This window comes from Balaenoptera borealis, assembly GCF_965194805.1.
Source record: "Balaenoptera borealis genome assembly, chromosome: 18".
In the NCBI taxonomy this organism is placed as follows: Eukaryota; Metazoa; Chordata; class Mammalia; order Artiodactyla; family Balaenopteridae; genus Balaenoptera; species Balaenoptera borealis.
In genome coordinates, this window is record NC_138877.1 from 65,396,050 (window position 1) to 65,415,278 (window position 19,229).

The 19,229-nt window shown below is 42.1% G+C and overlaps 1 protein-coding gene and 1 long non-coding RNA gene across 9 annotated transcripts in view; one reads left to right on the forward strand and one right to left on the reverse strand.

The window, feature by feature from the left end:
- DZIP1 (DAZ interacting zinc finger protein 1) overlaps positions 1–19,229 on the reverse strand; it is a 56,253-nt gene that overhangs the window by 23,328 nt on the left and 13,696 nt on the right. For all 8 annotated transcript variants that reach the window (XM_082366098.1, XM_082366097.1, XM_082366095.1 and 5 more), the window contains 6 exons: positions 18,121–18,282; positions 14,490–14,627; positions 12,156–12,218; positions 4,332–4,472; positions 3,836–3,884; positions 2,289–2,345 (listed from right to left, as the gene is read on the reverse strand). In XM_082366098.1, coding sequence (XP_082222224.1) covers positions 2,289–2,345; positions 3,836–3,884; positions 4,332–4,472; positions 12,156–12,218; positions 14,490–14,627; positions 18,121–18,282 — 610 coding nt within the window. The remainder of the gene's footprint in view (positions 1–2,288; positions 2,346–3,835; positions 3,885–4,331; positions 4,473–12,155; positions 12,219–14,489; positions 14,628–18,120; positions 18,283–19,229) is intronic.
- Positions 6–12,147, forward strand: LOC309616039. Its single transcript, XR_014237226.1, has 3 exons — positions 6–2,066; positions 5,427–5,543; positions 11,027–12,147. It is a non-coding gene; the product is annotated as an uncharacterized lncRNA (long non-coding RNA).

The following is a 19,229-nucleotide window of genomic DNA, read 5'->3' on the forward strand; positions in this document are numbered from 1 at the left end:
AAAAAGCATAAAAAGAAAAAGCTCACAGCGTTCTGTAATTATAGTGTCAGCACCTGAACATGATGATAACCAAATATTCGTCAAATTAGTCAAGATACATACAGACGATGGAGGGACAAAAGACAAAGATATTACCGACTAACCTAAACCAATTTCTAAATAACAGCCTTATTGAAATATAATTCACCCTCTTAAAATATACAATTCAGTGGGTTTTAACATAGTCAAAGAGGAAAACTATTATATATAGGATGGATAAACAAGGTCCTACTGTATAGCACAGGGAACTATATCCTATACCCTGTGATAATCCATAATGGAAAAGAATATGAAAAAGAATATTTATGTATAACTGAGTAACTTTGCTGTACAGCAGAAATTAAACACAACACTGTAAGTCAACTATACTTCAATTAAATTAAAAAAAATACAGTCACAGAGTTGTACAACCGTAACCACTATCTAATTCTTGAACATTCTCACCACATGTACACCTCCCAAAAATACCCGTTATCTATTAGCCCCATCTCTCCCTCCCCCCAGCCCCTGGCAACCACTGATCTACTTTCTGTCTCTATGGATTTGCCTATTCTGGTCCTTTCATATAAATGGAATCATACAATTAAATATGTGGTCCTCTGTAATCGGCTTCTTTAACTCAGCATCATGTTTTCAAGGTTCATCCACGTTGTAGCATGTGTCAGCATCAGCATGTATTTTTATGGCCAAATAACGTTCCATTGTATGGACAGATAACGTTTTATTTATCTGTTCGTTAGTTGATGGACATGTGGGTTGTTTCCACTTTTTAGCTATTATGAATAATGCTGCTATGAATATTCATGTACAATAAACCAATTAAAAAAACTACCCCAATCACTGGGCTGGAAGACACCGTGAGAAGGCATTAATTCAGCCACAGCCTTCAGAGAGGAGTATACCTGATTCAAGTAAGACTGAACGCTCTGTACTTCAAATATCTCAGAAAATTAAGATTCTACAGCCTCTCTTCCAATATTTGACAATTCCTATCTGAGGTTCCTCTCTCAACTATTTATTTATTTATCTATTAGTTTACTGACTCTTTCCCTAGCTTATTAGAATAGATCTTTAATTCTAATCCTATTCTAAAAAATACTGGCCACAAACTTCAGGTACCCTATAGGCATACAATTTTGTCTTTACAATGGCTAGTGTGAAAGTGTTCAACTCCTAACTGTGGGTAAACTGCTAACAATTCTGGAAATATGGCCTTCAAACCCATTTGCAACTTGCTAATCTAGATCCAGGTTTGGTAAACTACAGCCTGTGGGACATACCAGCCCCTACCTGTTTTTGTAAATAAAGTTTTATTGGAACACATTATTGTTCCAATATTGTGCTAAGTATAATTAAAATATAAACTAATAATTGAGTGTCTTTTAAATTTCCATACTTCTCTGAAATGCTTCTGTTCTCCCCTCAGCTCTACTCCTGGCACTTAAACTACCCTCTCCTCCTGAGCACCTCTCAACCTCTTCAGCTTCCAGAAGCAACACCAAGAGGCCTCAAGAAGCAGCTGAGCAGTTAAAACAATTAGCCCTTTCCAGTCAATTGTGCCAAATTCCCAAACACGTTCATCAATGTCCTTTCATCATCACAAGTCCTGGGCCCGTATGAATGGTTGCTCAGGGCCCGGCCTCGGTGCAGGCCCTCTCCCCCGTTATTCAGATCCTGTACACACGCTTTCTTGAATGGAAACAAAAATATTTCAACTATTTATTATTAAGAAAACAATCTGTCCATTTTGAACTGTACAGATTATGTCTTTTTAGATTCTGGCCAAATCCTGACAGCTCCAGAAGACAGCTGTGCTGAGCTGACTTCAAGTGAGTGACTGGTGGGACCATCGTGTCAAACCCTGCAGCACAGGGTCTCAGTGATGCCAAAATGTGGCGGCCACCACACACAGTCATGTGGTCACAGTGTATGACCTTGGGAAATCCAAGAGTACAAACTGCAGCGACGCCGAAGAACTTTTAGTTGTTCCTTTATTAGGCGAATAAGGTAACAGGTAAGGTAATAAGGTAATAAGTATGGCTAACCCAAATCACCACAAAATCACACGGATATTTACAATATCGGGTTTTAGAACTAGCTCAAATCTGGAAACCAAAATAGATCATTATATAATCTCCAAACACACTGATGTTCAAAGAAATGTCTCTAAAAATAGTAAGTAGAAGTTATGTATGGGTTTAGCACTTTAAAAATATCTTTAGAACCCTGAGCCTATTATAGAAACTTACTAGGTACAGTTGGGGTAGTTGGCTTAGATTCAAAAGTTTGCCAGGTTAAAGGATTCCCTGAAATAACAAAAAAAAAAAAATTAATAACAAAAATCACAAGCTATGGGTTATATTTTGCTAGTGCATATCCTAATATTTTCCCCCCCCAAAAAATAAATGAAATTTACCAACATATAGCGACTCACCCAAAAAAGATGTTTAACATACATCTTTTAAAGCTAACTTTTTTCTAAAATTATTTTTCAAATATGTATGCTGTCTAAGTAATTATACAGTTATTCCTCACTACCTGAACTCTTACTATTCCAGGAGAAGTTATAGGGAACCACCACCCTTCCCAAACCTTTATCTCAAAACGAGGGAAACAAGTGTGTAGGTCAATGTACAGGCATACCTCATTTTACTGCACTTTATTGTATTTCGAAGATGCTGCATTTTTTACCAATTGAAGGTTTGTGGCAACCCTGCGTTGTCAGGTGATGGTTGGCATTTTTAGCAATACAGTATTTTTTAATAAAGGTATGTGTATGTTTTTTTAGACATAATGCTATTGTACACTTAATAGACTACAGTATAGCATAAACATAACTTTTATTACACACTGGGAAACCAAAAAAATTTGTGACTCACTTTATTGTGATTATTGGCTTTATTGCAGTGGTCTGGAACTGAACCTGCAATATTTCCGAGATATGCCCGTATCTCCCGTGGCCCCCAGAAACAGGGAGGAAACCCAGCTCATACACCCATTATCAATCCCCAGTTGGCATCCCTCAAGTAAACAAAGATGCCTTAATAACCTGAGATGTACAGGAACCAAGACTGGGATCACTCGGGAGAAAACCAGGCAAAAGGCAAGCTTTACGCTGTGTTGGGAGACCCTGCGCTCCTGGCTCCCAGCCCCCCTTCTAGACTAGCTCTTGAATGATACGGAGACGAATGGCTATCAGTGCTACCATCAGTAGGTTGTATATCCCCCCACTATACTTAGAACAAACCCTTAACCCCAGCCTACCACCATGCAGAATCATGCAGCAAGCCTCTACAGCACTTTAGGATAATTAAAGAGTTTAATATTAATAACGATAGCCAACACTCATGAGTGTTTAACAGGTACTCTTTATACCTGTTCTCCCATTTCATCCTTGTAACAAGCCTATGATGTAATTACTACTAATATTCCAGCTTTAGAGCAGAGGAAACCGGGGCAGAGGCTCACAAAGCTACATAGTGCCAGAGATGGGAGTTGAACCCGGTCTGCCCCCAGACTCTGTACTTCTAATCATAAGGCATCTTATTGCACACCCATCCAGAGGTACAGTTACTAAGCATGTATTAGGTGCATAACGATATTCTGATAAAAAGGATATGAGACCATTCTATGACAGTTTAGGTATTTCAAATTCTTCAACTCTCTGGGTTGTGGTTAGCACAACTTAGCACATCTTAGCACTCATGAACCATCGCGGCCCAACATTCTTCTGAAGTCCAGCACACGGTTAGGGAGGCCCGCCTTGCCTCCAGCGCTGGAATCCTGGTCCACTTACCTCTGGGTTCACTGACACTGTTTAATGGTTTACTGGTAAACTCTTTAATCTGCAAAGAAGAACAGTCTTTCAGTGATCCATGTTTGAACTAGACAGGGACATACTGGATAATGGACAGATACCGTACTCAGTAAATGAACCTTTTCACTAAATCCTCCAAAGACACAGGACATGTGGACTTTAATGACATGGAGGCAAACGTTTTATAAAAGCAGCATTTGGATTCAGCTGCTTCTTTTGGTAAGGAATTACCAAAAGAAATTTTAGCTACCTTCACATTTATTCTGAATTCTAATTGAATAAATCTGATTGCTCTACGGTATTTTAAGATACCTTTAAAAATTATTTTATTTACTTATACAAACAACCACAGGGAAAAAAATATTCTTTCTTCTTTATCTTATCCAACTTACAAGTGCTCTAAAATAAAAACACATGTTCTTAGATAAACTGCACTGTTTACATAAAAACGGTGCCAATATATACTCCAAAGTACCTGTTGTCTCTGAGTGATGATCAGCTCATTCTGCTCCTGGAGCCTCTGCCCTAGCTCTTCTATCCTTTTCTTGTAGAATACATTACTTGCATTTAGATCATCTATCATTGAGGTTCGAAGTTTCTCTATATGTGACAGGAGCTGGAAAAACCAATGAAGAAAGGCATTCATCTGCAAACTGCATGTAAATTCCTTCTTTCGGCAGTTTGTATATACATGCCATACCTTCTTGCTGACCTATGTTATCTACACACTGAATAACTCTCTGATCACTGTGTATGAAGGCCCTGGCTATACAAGGGGCTTCATCTCTGTTCCCAGGGAGCTCATGGCCCAAGAAAGCCAACACTGATGATGTGAACAGCGGAGGGAACCTGAGCCATTACATGAAATCACACAGGGACGAGCAAGGATAAGGATCAAGGCTTCTCCCTCAGAGCAGCTCCAACCCCACGCAGTGCTGTTCTCACACATCCACATGCATCATCCCAGCTGGAAAGTGTACTCCCTGGGCCGGAGAGCCCACCTGAATTATTTTATATGCCCAGCAACTAGCACGGTCTCTGGCTCTTAGCAGGTTCTCAATAAATATTTACTGAGAAATGGGAGGTGGAGGGGGTTGGGGGTAGAGGAAAAGAGGAAGGGAGGGAGGGAGGGAGGGGGGAAGGATGGGAGGGAGGGGAGGGGAGGGGAGGGGAGGGAGGGACGGGAGGGGGAGGGAGGGAGAGGGAAGGGGGGAGGGGGGAGGGGGAGGGAGGGAGGGAACAGAAGGAAGAGAGGCAGATAACAGACAGATCCAAAGAGGCACAGATTCATCTTTTGAGACTTAACCTCAGGGAAGATCAAATACTGGACAAGAATTCAAGAAGAATTTGTTTTCAATAATTTAAGGAAACATTCTTAAAGCAACTTCGGAAGTTGCTTAAACAGAAGAGAAAAAACCCTTGGTAAATGGCACTAAGGACATTCCAAGCCTACAGCCTGGAAACAGAGACAGGGATGTGCAGGTCAAATAAATGGGGGTAACTGTGTCTGAGAGGAGCACAGAGAGTGCCTGGAGCAGCATTTCCTAACCGGCGAGGTTTCTTTTAACAGACACTCAACACGTGTAGAGGCTGCGTTAAGCATTTCATCTTGTTGAATCCACACCACAGCCTCATGGATCCAAGTTTTGACCTCGTTGTTCAGATGGGGAAACTCAAGTCTAGAGAGGTAAGTAGATGACCCAAACGCAGACAACTTGAGGGGGAAGAGCCCAGACTTGAACTTTCCTGTCTTCAAAGTCAGCGCTTTCAAACTTAGTGTCTATGTCATGAAACGTATTAATGAATTGTACTTGCGGGGTTCCCTGGTGGTGCAGTGGTTGAGAATCCACCTGCCAATGCAGGGGACACGGGTTGGAGCCCTGGTCCGGGAAGATCCCACACGCCGCAGAGCAACTAAGCCTGTGTGCCAAAACTACTGAGCTTGTGCTCTAGAGCCCATGAGCCACAACTACTGAAGCCCGTGCACCTAGAGCCTGTGCTCCGCAACAAGAGAAGCCACCGCAATGAGAAGCCCGCTCACCGCACTGAAGAGTAGCCCCCGCTCGCCGCAACTCGAGAAAGCCTGCGCACGGCAACGAAGACCCAACACAGCCAAAAATAAATAAAAATAAAATAAATTAAAAAAAAAAAAAAAGAAATCGCCAAATCAAAAAGTAACAAAAATGTACCTATCAGAATGGCCAAAATCCAGAGCTTGCCAATATCAAATGCTGACGAGGATGTGGAGTAGCAAGAACTCTCATCCATTGCTGGTGGGAATGCAAAACGGTACAGCCATTTGGAAGACAGTTTGGCAGTTTCTTACAAAACTAAACATACTCTTACCAAACGATCCAGCAACTGTACTCCTTGGCATTTACCCAAAGGAGCCAAAAACCTATGTCCACACGAAAACTGCACACGGATGTTTATAGCAGCTTTATTCATAATTGCCAAAACCTGGAAGCAACCAAGGTGTCCTTCAGTAGGTGAAGAGATAAATAAGCTGTGGTCCATACAAACAATGGAATGTTATTCAACATTATAAAGAAATGAACTACCAAACCATGAAAAGACTTGGAGGAATCTTAAATGCCTACTGTTGAGTGAAAGAAGCCAATCTGAAAAGGCTACATACTGTATGATTCCAACTATATGACATTCTGAAAAAGGCAAAATTATGGAGCCAGTAAAAAGAATCAGGGGTTGAGGGGAGAGAGGGAGGGATGAACAGGCAGAGCACAGAGGATTTTTAGGTCAGTGCAAGTATTCTGTATGAGACCACAATGATGGCTGCATGTCACTATACACTTGTCCATAATCCATAGAATGTACAACTCAAGAGGGAACCCTAATGTAAACTGTGGACTTTGGGGGATAATGACATGTCAGTGTAGGTTCATCGATTGTAGCCAATGTACCACTCTGGTGCAGGATGTTGATAATGGCGGAGGCTGTGCATACGGGGTGGGCAGTGGGTATTTGGGAACGCTGTGTATTTTTTCCTCAACGTTGCTGTGAATGTAAAATTACTCTAAAAATAATCCATTTACACTGAACAGAAAAACAATAAAATAACAGCAAAAAGTTAATACTCTCAATCCATACACTGCAGGGTCTTCCCTCTGAGCGCTCTGAGCTCACATGAGGCCGGACAAACAATAGGTTGAACCAAGTTAAAAGGGTTTCCTGAGAAAGGACTAAAAAGAACCCTACATATCCCCAGTGGATGCTAAGAATCTCCCCCCCAGGAGGATACTGTCAGGAACCTTCCCCACATTTTTACAGACTACTGGAAGAGTACCCCCAAAAGCAGTTTGGGAAATCTGGAGTTGGAAAACAGAAGGAAAAGCCAATAAAAATGTACAAGGCTCTGGGTGGAGGCTGAGAATCAACAATATGGGGGCTCACTGCAGGGCCCAAGCAGAAAGGGTACGTACGAAAAACTATGGGATGGCATCATTTTGATACTGGAATTGAGAATTGACCAGAAAATGTGATAGTCTAAGAAAGAGATAGCCAGAAATTATTTCAAAGGGCTTGTGGCCCTGGAGCTCATTTCTTGTGACCTCCTACCATTTCAAGTTTTACACTTTTTCTCTACCACCCACATTACCCCATCCTCCTCTCCTTTCACTGCGTGACCATTCTACAACCTCCCAAGCTCTAAGAGTCTTCTGTTGGGTGGAAAAGGGCATGCCATCATTTATCTGTGGTTCCCTTTGAACTCCTACCAATGTTATTTAAAAACAAAACCAAAAAAAGACTGCCAAGAATCTAGGTAAGGCAATAAAAAGTTGGCAAACGCAACTTCCCTTAAACAGAGAAATACAATATGTGCATTGTAGGAACAGGAGGCACCAATCATGTGGAATAATTAATAGTTTGGTCTCAGGCACAGATTACTAAACCTTATTGAATCTGCCTCTCTGTTAGGATTTAAGAGAAATGAAGGAAGAAGCAAGCAGCTTCTGAACAAGCAAAACCAACAGACAAGGGAGCAGCGTAGCCTGGCGGTGGCACAAAAACTCCACGCTCCCAGCACATGGGGTGAGGCACCTCACTCACACAGAACCAGGTCAGGCCTCTCCTTCCTCCAGACCACTGGCAGTCGGTCTTCCTCTCTATCACCACCCACAGTAGCCAAGTGTAAACCTCTACAACTTACACTGTACACTGTATTCCAGCCAGAAGGCGACTTAAATTCCCACAGTTGCCTGGAACACAAGAGGCTTAAAGGAACGAGGACTAAAATCACCCCCTATTAATAAGGAAGCCTGAACTCTGTCCCTAAACCCCGATGCTCTAAGAATACCCTGAAGAATAAAAATAGAACTTCAAATTGTAAGAGCCGTGGTTCAAACCATGGATCCAAAACACAATCGTCTGGGGTTTGGTGGTGTTCTTCTTGTTGTTTTTCCCAAACTCTGCATGTCCCAGACTTACCTACTGAATCAGACCTTCGGCGGGTAGAGCTGGACACCTGTGTTTTGGAAGAGCCTCGGGTCATTCTGAAGGATGCCCCTGGTTAGGAACTACTGCCTTAGAGCATCTCGAAGGGAAGAGTCAACATTCTTACAGAAAAGCAACTCCTCTAAGTTGTCACTGGCTGTTCCCCTCCTCACCCGGCTAAGTGCCTAAAGCATGAAAGGTGAGCAAGGCGGCGAGGCAGACAAGCAGGCCCTGAGGTTAAGAGGACCTGGTTCAAATGTCACGTCACACCGACACACAGCTCTTTCCACCCTGTTCTTCTGAACTGTACAGCCAGCATCTCCCCATCCACACACAAAAAGCCTGTGCGATCCCCTTGCTGGCCACCTATCGACCTTCTGCATTCATTCAGCGAATATTTAATAAGCACCAACCACATTTTAGACACATTATCGGACGCTGAGAATACAACGGAGGAGTAAACAGAGCCCTTCCCTCACAGGGCTAGTGATCTGGTCGAAGAGACAGACAATAAACAAGTAAACAAACTATCGAAAACAGTGTTGAGAGCTACACTTGTGAGGCGATGAGGATAATAAAGGGAGGGGACCACCTCCCTGGATGGAGTGGTCTTGGGGTGACTTCAGGTCTCTTGAAGGAGGAGAATGAAGGCAGGAGAGATGCTCTCCTACTGGCCTTGAAGAAGTCACAGCCAGGCTGTGAACTGCAGAGCTGAGGGTCTCACTCCCACAGCTAACCGTAAGGAACTGCACATCGCCGATCATCTGAATGGGCTTGGGAGGGGCCCCAGAGCCCCAGAGGAGACCACAGCTCAGCTGACACCTTGAATGCAGGTTGCGAGACCCCGAGCAGACAACCCAGCCAAGCCGTGCCTGGACTCCTATCCCATGGAAACTGTGAGATAATAAATCTGTGGTAATTTGCTACACAGCAGAGAAAACCAAATCAGAGGGGAAGGAGACAGCCACATAAAAAACAAGTGTAAATAGTATGGAGGTTCCTTAAAAAACTAAAAATAGAATTACCATATGATCCAGCAATCCCACTACTGGGCATATACCCAGAGAAAACCATAATTCAAAAAGACACATGCACCCCAATGTTCATTGCAGCACTGTTTACAATAGCCAGGTCATGGAAGCAACCTAAATGCCCATCGACAGACGAATGGATAAAGATGTGGTACATATATACAATGGAATATGACTCAGCCCTAAAAAGGAATGAAATTGGGTCATTTGTTGAGACGTGGATGGATCTAGAGACTGTCATACAGAGTGAAGTAAGTTAGAAAGAGGAAAACAAATATCGTATATTAACGCATATATGTGGAACCTGGAAAAATGGTACAGATGAACCGGTTTGCAGAGCAGAAATTGAGACACAGATGTAGAGAACGAACGTATGGACACCAAGCGGGGAAAGCGGCAGAGGGGTGGGAGGGTGGGATGAATTGGGCGATTGGGATTGACATGTATACACTGATGTGTATAAAATTGATGACTAATAAGAACCTGGTGTATAAAAAATAAAATAAAATAAATAAAAACAAGTGGAAGGACCGCCCAGCAGCGAAAACCATGTGTAAAAGGAGAAAAAGGCCACATGTTCTACAAATTACCAGAAGGCCACCGTAGCTGAAAAGAGGAGGTTCAGAGAGAGGGCACCAGGATGAAGCTACAGTGGCGGCCGACAGCCAGATTATTCTGGCTGCTCCGCAGAGAGCAGATTACAAGAGGAAAAGGTTGGAATGGGGAAACCAGTTACTGGGCCCTTTTAGAAATGGTGGGAGCTCAGTGGAGGATGGAAGCAACAGAAATGTCCAGAAGCACGTGGATATGAGACACTCGGCAGGACCTGCCAATAGCCTGGAACTGGGGGTTGAGGGAGTGCATCTGAGTGGGCTAGAATGCCACCACCCAAAAGAAAGACACGTCTGGGAACAAATCCAAGAACTTCACTTTAGACATGTTACATTTAAGAAGCAGTGGAGATGTCAAGTACAAAGCTGGCTATTTCGTCCGGAGCTCAGAAGGGTGGCTTAGACTGGAGAAAGAAACATGGGCGTTATATCTACACACAGCCCAGCCACTACTCCCCGTTAACAAGCTCTCTCTGTCCGATTCCTGGAGCACCAGAGCTATGAGAAATAAATTTCTGTTGTTTAATTAATTAATTAATTTTTGGCTGTGTTGGGTCTTCGTTTCTGTGCGAGGGCTTTCTCCAGTTGCGGCAAGCGGGGGCCACTCTTCATCGCGGTGCGCAGGCCTCTCACTATCACGGCCTCTCTTGTTGCGGAGCACAGGCTCCAGACACGCAGGCTCAGTAATTGTGGCTCACGGGCCTAGTTGCTCCGCGGCATGTGGGATCTTCCCAGACCAGGGCTCGAACCCGTGTCCCCTGCATTGGCAGGCAGATTCCCAACCACTGCACCACCAGGGAAGCCCATTTCTGTTGTTTATAAGCCACCCAGTCCATGTTGTTTGCCCAAAAGGGGATACAAAGGGCTACAAAACACACACAATTTAAAGTGACAAAATAAACAGATGTTTTCCTGTCTTAAAATCTCAAATAAATCTACTTTACATTTTTTGCACTATTGTAAAAGCATTTTAACACTTAAATTTCTGATGTACTCAGCGGAAAAGGAATAGGTGTTACAATTCATTTTTGTTTTCATTAAAACGACTTTAATGTGAACAATCCTTCTTTTTATAGGCAGACCTCAGAGATACTGTGTGTTTAATTCCAGATCACAGCAATAAGGCGAGTCACGTGAATTTTTTGGTTTCCTAGTGCATACAAAAGTTATGATTACACTACACTGTGGTCTATTAAGTGTGCGATAGCGTTATGTCTTTAAAAAACAATGTATATATCTTAATTTAAAATACTTTATTGCAGGTTTCCCTGGTGGCTCAGTAGTTAAGAATCCACCTGCCAATACAGGGGACACGGGTTTGAGCCCTGGTCCGGGAAGATCCCACATGTCGCGGAGCAACTAAGCCCATGCACAACAACTACTGAGCCTACACTCTAGAGCCTGCGAGCCACAACTACTGAGCCCGTGTGCCACAACTACTGAAGCCCATGTGCCTAGAGCCCGTGCTCAACAAGAGGAGCCACCTCAATGAGAAGCCCACGCACCGCAACAAAGAGTAGCCCCCGCTCACCGCAACCAGTGAAAAGCCCACGCGCAGCAACAAAGATCCAACACAGCCAAAAATAAAAAAAATAAAAATTAAAAAAAAAAACCTTTATTGCTAAAAAATGCATCATCTGACAATGCAGGGTTGCCACAAACCTTCAATTTGTAAAAAATGCAATTATCTGCAAAGTGCAATAAAATAAGGTATGCCTGTATTCAAAACTTATTTAGACTGCCACTCTGTAATGTTTAAAAATTAGAAACATGTATTCAACAATGGAGTAATGATTAAATAACTGATGATACAGCCATAAGATCATCATGGAGCCATTAAAAAAATCATGATTTTGAAGAATATTTTAAAACATAGGAAACTGTTTATGATATATTCAATGAAAAATGTATAAAGTTATAGATATAAAGCAAAATTCAAAATTTGTGAGACATATTATATACATGGGTTTCTATACTTATAGAAACGTAACATTTACAGCATAGAAAGAAGACTGAAAGAAATTATAACAAAGCTGTAACACTGGTGGTTATCTATGGTATTGGAATTATGAGTAATTTTAATTTTTGTTATACATGTCTCCACAAATGTCTTAAGTGGATAAATATTACCTTTATTATAGAGAAAAGCAAATATTCTTTTCAGAAAGACCCACTTTTTATAGGTCGTTGATTTCTTAATCTTACCCGGCTCTTCTCTTTCTTGTGTTCTTGATGAAGAGCCTGAACTCGAGCTGTCCACTTGCTTTCCTATAAAATTAGTAAAACAAGAGTAATTTAGTATAACTGTAACAATGACATCTACTCAAAATGGAAGCTTCCTTTTTAGTGAGTACCTATGAAACCCAACTATCTATTTGGTAAAATTTTAGCAGGCATTTAAAGAAATAAATAAATACAGTCAAAAACGTTTAAACACACTTGCACTTGGTTTTAATCTTATACTCTGAGGCAAGGTTCAGCAAACATTTTCTGTTAAGGGGCTAACAGAAAATATATTAGACTCTGGGGGCCAGATGACTCAGTCACTACTACTAGAAGCAGGAGAACAGCCATAAGTAATATGTAAATGAACAGTCATAGACGATACATAATAGTACGGCTGTGTTCCAATAAAACTTAATTTAAAAAAACAGGCGCTAGCTTGTTAACCTCCGAAGCTAAAAGGAAACATCAAGGTTTCTGGGTCCATAGGTTCTGAACTGTTAGAGCTCACAGGAAGGAGACAAGAGAAATTTAGGTGGGACCTGAGGATTTCATAACTGGGTCCTTCAACTAGTGAGACAGCAGCCTGCTGGGAGCAAATGCCAACAGTTCAGTTCAGGACCCAATTCCTGGTCCCCTACCGCATACCAGGCACCTCGCTGGGCAGCCGCTGGCAGGCTGGGAGAGAACTAAGGGACAGGCCCTGCTTGCCCTGCCCGGAAGAACAGTGGACATACAATGCAGGGTTCCCACATAATGTGCACGTGATCAGGTCCAGCTTGGAGGACTGTGGCGGTGCAATAACCCAGAACTCCAGGAGAACTCTCCAGAAGAGATGCCATCCCAGCTGAATAAGTGTCAGGGCCTGAAAACTGGGAGGTGCATGACAAAGAAAGCTGCAAAAGCAAAAGCAGAACTCAGATTGCCTCGTCCCGGGAACCAGGAGCTCTTTGGGGCTACTGGAGCGTCAAGGTAAAGGCAAGAATGGTGGGAGATGGCAGGACCAGATGCCCAGGGACTCTGAATGCTGGTTAAGGGTCCTAGACTTTGTTCTGTGAAAGAGGGGGAGCCATTGAAGGATTTTAGACAGGACGGTGACATGATCACCCTGGCTGTAACATGAAAGGCAGATTTAGGGGAGGGAGGCAAGACAGGAAGCAGTGGCAGTAGTCCACGTTCAAAAACACATTTACAGGGACTTCCCTGGTGGCGCAGTGGTTAGGAATCTGCCTGCCAATGCGGGGGACACGGGTTCGAGCCCTGGCCCGGGGAGATCCCACATGCCGCGGAGCAGCTAAGCCCCTGCGCCACAACTGCTGAGCAGCCCCTGCTCGCCACAACTAGAGAAAGCCCACACACAGCAACGAAGACCCAATGCAGCCAAAAATAAATAAATAAAAATAAATTTATAAAAAAAACACAAAAAAACCAACCAAACAAACAAAAAACACATTTACCTTTTAAAATGACATAATACTGCTTTTTGAAAAAATCCTGCATTCATAAGCTTTAATCTCTGTTTCCTGGCTAAAAAAAAAAAAGTTCCCCTAAATCAGTGTGACCAAAATAGCCAGGACGAAGGCTGTACTGATTACTGAGGTTCACTTCCAAATGATTGTAATTTATTTGATAAATGTAAAAGACCATGAGTTTGCCAATGCAGCCATATATTTAAGCTCTAAAGTAAGTCAGGGCTTCAATATGCCTTTCTATGCCTTTTGAAAGTGGGTCTATTTCTGTTTGAATAAAAAAAAAAAATCCCACAAGGACTCAGAGGCAGAAAATACACAAATCAATTTTCACTGCAAAGTAAAGGAGCTGTTACAGTGGAGGATTACTGGACCGAATGTCAATATTATGACATAGTATGAGTGTGTTTCGTGTTTGGTAATCGCGATCATTGTTGCTTTTGTTGTGGTCATCCATGTACAATGCTTGGTGTCAGTTTATTTACCTCTTGTAAAAATAAAATACAGTGTGTGTGTGTGTGTAAAAAAAAAAAAAAAGAAAGTGGGTCTACATCTGAAATATGAAAAATAACTACTAAGGTAATATGAACCAATTCAAATAGATATTATTCAAGGAAAAATTAAACCACTTTGCCAACTGTTCTGTATCCACGTCTGTTAGTCAATCAGTAAGTAGCTAATGAACACCTATTGTGAATTACACACGTGTTGGGAGATAAGGAAAAAAGAATTAGTCACCTCCATCGTCACTGAAACAGAGGCACTTTTTTGTAGATGGTGCCTGCTGTAAATTACCTCACCAAGAAAGATCAGGCCTCTACTGCAGTAATCACCCACTTTTCCATACCTGACTCTCAAGAAGTTGCATCACATTTTGGAAATCCTGGGGGTGCTGAGGACGTTCTTCTTTAAACTCATGTGCATCTTTTAATGTGCCTATGTTAGACTTGATCTGCATATTGGACTTCTGGATTTCTGACAATTGCTATAAAATAAAATTCAAAATCACTGGTACAGACGTTCATACTTTTATACGACCGACACAGAGAACAAAATTGGGGAGCACCTGACTATCCTCCTGGACGTTCATCGTGCTTCTCCTGCTTCTCATTCCCAGTGGTTTTCCCGTTTCATTACTTCCAACAAAAGAACGTGCACTGGGTGAGAAAGGGAAAGGAAAACCTAAACTTTCTAATCTTAGACAATCGATCTTTAAAACTTTAATGGGCAGGCAACAGTGCCAGAAACAGAGGAACTGGGTACAGTTGATTCTCAGGATGATTTAGTGAGGAGGCCAGCATCACCCAGGGACCACTAGGGACATAAGGTTTTAATTTTACCCTTTGCTTGTAGGTTATTCCCAAAGTTACTGGCAGTAAATACCCTCAGAAGGTAATATGTTAACTTCAAAAACAAAAGGATGGGGGAGCATTGTCCCCCACTGCTTAAGTCTGGGCTGCACAATTCCTTTCAAAGAGCACAGTATGGAATGGGGGGCAGTGAGGTGGGGAGAAACCTGACAAATACTACCTCAGCCAGGTGATCAAGGTCAACATCAACAGTCATAAACCATGTAGATGGTATGTACCCTTGAAATGACGTGATGAAAATTATACTTTATCTCTGAGGACTTCTCCCCCAAAACCCATAAACCCTGTCTAACCATGAGAAGAATATCAGGTAAATTCCAACAGAGGGGCATCCTACAATATACCTGAAAAGTACACCTTAAAACTGTCAAGGTCATCAAAAAAAAGTCTGCGCCTAAGGAAACAAGACAACTAAATGTACTTAGGTGTCCTGGATAGGACCCTGGAGCAGAAAAAGGATGTTAGGTAAAAGCTAAAGAAATCTGAATGAAGTATGGACTTTAGTTAATACTAATGTACCAGTATTGGCTCATTAATTGTAACAAATGTATGATACTAATCTAAGACGTTAGTAATGTGGAAAACTGTGTACGGGGTAGGAGAGGGGTGTTTATATGGAACTTTCTGTACTACTTGCTCAGTAAACCTAAAACTATTCTAAAAAATAAAGTCGATTATTAATAATAATTTTTAAAACCCTCTATAGCCAAAATGGGCAAACAACCCAAATGTCCATCGAATAATGGATAAATAAAATATGGTGTATCCATACAATGAAATATCATTTGGCAATAAAAAAAAAATATTGACACATACTACAACGTGGATGAATCTTGAAAACACTATACTAAGTGAAAAGAAGCCACTCACAAAAGATCACATTTTATATGATTCAATTTATATGAAATGTCCAGAACAGGCAGATGCATTGAGACAGAAAGTAGAGCTGTGGTTGCCAGGGGTGGGAGGGAGTGACAATGGGTACAAGGCTTCTTCTTTGGGTGATGAAATGTTCTAAAATGACTGTGATGGTGGTTGCATAACTCCGTGAACATAGTAAAAACCACTGAACTGTACAGTTTAAGTGGGTGAATTGTATGATATGTAAACATCTCAAAAAAGCCGTTTTAAACTAGTGGCGCAGTGGTTAAGAATCCGCCTGCCAATGCAGGGGACACGGGTTCGAGCCCTGGTCCAGGAAGATCCCACATGCTGCGGAGCAACTAAGCCCGTGCGCCACAACTACTGAGCCTGCACTCTAGAGCCCGCGAGCCACAACCACTGAAGCCCGCGCGCCTAAAGCCCGTGCTCCGCAACAAGAGAAGCCACCACAATGAAAAGCCCGAGCACCACAATGAAGAGTAGCCCCCGCTCACCGCAACTAGAGATAAATAAATAAATTTATTTATTAAAAAAAAATATATATGTATATATATGAATGGTAAAAAAGTCCTAGGTGGGGAAAAGTCCAATTCCACAATGATCCTGGGGGCAGGGATAACCATGGAGGGAATCTCAGGCAAAAGAGCCATACTGGCAGCTTTATCACAAGGAAAGAAAAAATGAGTGTGGCCTTGATGGAGAAGACATAAAAAGCCAGTCTTAAATTGGTTACTATCAGAATCCACTACTGTGGGTAATACAACATCCCACTTTGAGAAGATGCCAAGGGTCTGAGTTCAGGAGAAGCCCCTGGAGTAGGGGTGGTAGAAGAATTACTACTGCCCACAGGTTCTGATGCTTAGGACCAAGCGAGGTGATAGGGGATAGTTGAACCAACAGGGAGGTGACTGAAGAAAGCCCTATAGAAAAGACACAATGAGCCAGCCCAAGTTAATTTCCCCTCAACTTTTTATTTGCAAATTACAACTTATGAAAAAGTTGAAAGAACAGTATAATGAACACCCATTTCCCCTTCACCAATTGTTAACCTCGTGCCACATTTGCTTTGTAAAGATATGACAGCGGCTGGCAAACTTTTTCTGTAAAGAGCCAGATAGTATTTGACTCTGGGAGACACATAAGATCTTGGGTCATAACCACTCATCTCCATGGCTCCAGCACAAAAGCTCCATAGACAAAGCTTGGAGCAAAGAGTACGGCTGTGTTCCAAAAAACCTTCACTTGTGGACACTGAAAGGTAAACTTCATATAATTTTCATGTGTCGTGAAATATTTCTTCTTTTGACTTTTTTCAACCACTTAAAAGTGTAAAAAGCTTTCTTAGCTTGAGAGCCATACAAAATCAGGTGGTTTGTCAGGTCTGGGTCACAGGTCATAGTTTGCCCATCCCTGTGAGAGGGTTCAGGCCGTTTTAGAGAAGGATCTTAGCAGTATTTCAAAACTATCCTTCTATTTTAGTTTATAACCATGTTGGCCCCTAGAGGGAGCTCCAGACTCTTCCCTTGCCTCCTTTGCTTCACTGTGACCACGGCTGCTCCCACAGGGAAGTGGAGGTTGCATTTAGCGACATCTAGCTCACTCAAACCCCTGTCCTCACCAGCTAGGCCTGGGGCGAGGAAGGGGCCTGGCAAAGGCTCTCCCTCTGTCTTTCGGGGTCAGCTTCCTTCTCCCACATTGGCGATCTGCGTCAGTCTTTCTGGAAAGTTCCTTTGGAACTTTGGAAAGCTCTAAAACTCAGGGAGGGATTTATTGGTTTACGCTATCTAAACCTAACCAGCTAAGAAAGAGGGACCTTCTTCTCTGATCCAGCTAAAATGTACCAAGTGTTCTGCACTGGGTTTGGGGTCAAAGCTCCCACTCTCAAGGAAACGACTTTTCTGACTTGCTCTCTCTTCCGTATGCCCCGAGCTCCCAAGGCTCTCAGGGAGGAGGGGTGTCTGGGCCACGGCACAACAGAGGAACTTCTGGATCCACGGGCCACATTGCCACTCTTATGCCACCTCTCAAGGCCACAACTCTAACAATGCTATGAAGACGCCGAGGTTTAATACTTACATATTCTCAACGTTTTTTTGTGGGTATTTTCGGGTGGCACCACGTGGCTTGTGGGATCTTAGTTCCCCAACCAGCGATCAAACCTGTGCCCCCAGCAGTGGAAGCTCAGAGTCCTAACCACTGGACCACCAGGGAACTCCCAATACTTACATATTCTAATGCTGAATTCTTAGAAGTTAGTTCTTTAAACTCCTTCATAAACATTTCCTTGACTTTTTCCATTTCATCAACTAGTTTCTCCTTTTCTTCTTCTTTCCATCTATCGAATAACTTCAGAAATTCTTCCTCTTTTGTTTTCTGCATTTCATATTCCTGAAATTGATTTAATACATGGTTTTAAAAGCTCTGGTATGAAGCAAGTATGCAGAAATTTAAATAAATGGGCATAGCTTCACGTCAAATGGGTCAGCTAGACTTGCAAATTTCAGTTAGGCTTCTTCTGTTTGTTTTGTTTTGGTTGCAAAAACACTGCATATAATGGCAGGTCTGTGCACAATGATTTTTCTAAACCAAAGGCAGCACACAGCATCCTTTTGTCCTTACATTCCTTAAAGCACAAACACAGAGGCCCAAAGTCTCAAAAGTTCTATGATCTGTGAACTTGTAGAGTAGGCATGCAATCATATGTAAAATGTAAACATACTTTAAAAGTCTACTGAGAAGAACCTTTCTTGATATCATACCAATTTGGGTAGAGTGGCCCCATTTCACCCTTAATAAACACAAATACATTTTTATATAAGCTAAATTCAAGGTCTGGTCCGATCAGCTTTTGATTTCTGGATGACCTTCTGTTGTGTTTTTTTTTTCACCTAATTGGGGACCTGAACTACACTACAAATAAACTCCACCTAACAAACATACAGAACACTGCGCCTAACAACAGCAGAATATACGTTCTTGTTAAATGCACATGGAAGATTCACCAGGATAGACTATATGCTAGGCCTTAAAATGATTTTCAATTTTAAAAGGTTGATATCATGCAAAGTATCTCCTCCAACCACAACAGAATGAGGTCAGAAATCACTAACAAAAGGAAAACTGGAAAATTCACAAATGTATGAAAATTAAACAATATACTCTTAAACAGCCAATGGGTCAAAGAAAACCTCACTAGGGAAATTCAAAAGTACTTTAGGATGAATGAAAATTAAAGCACAACATACCAAAAAAGGGAAGCAGACAAATTAGTGCTCAGAGGGAAATTTATAACTGTAAGCACCTACATTAAAAAAGGAAGTTCTCAAGTGACAAAA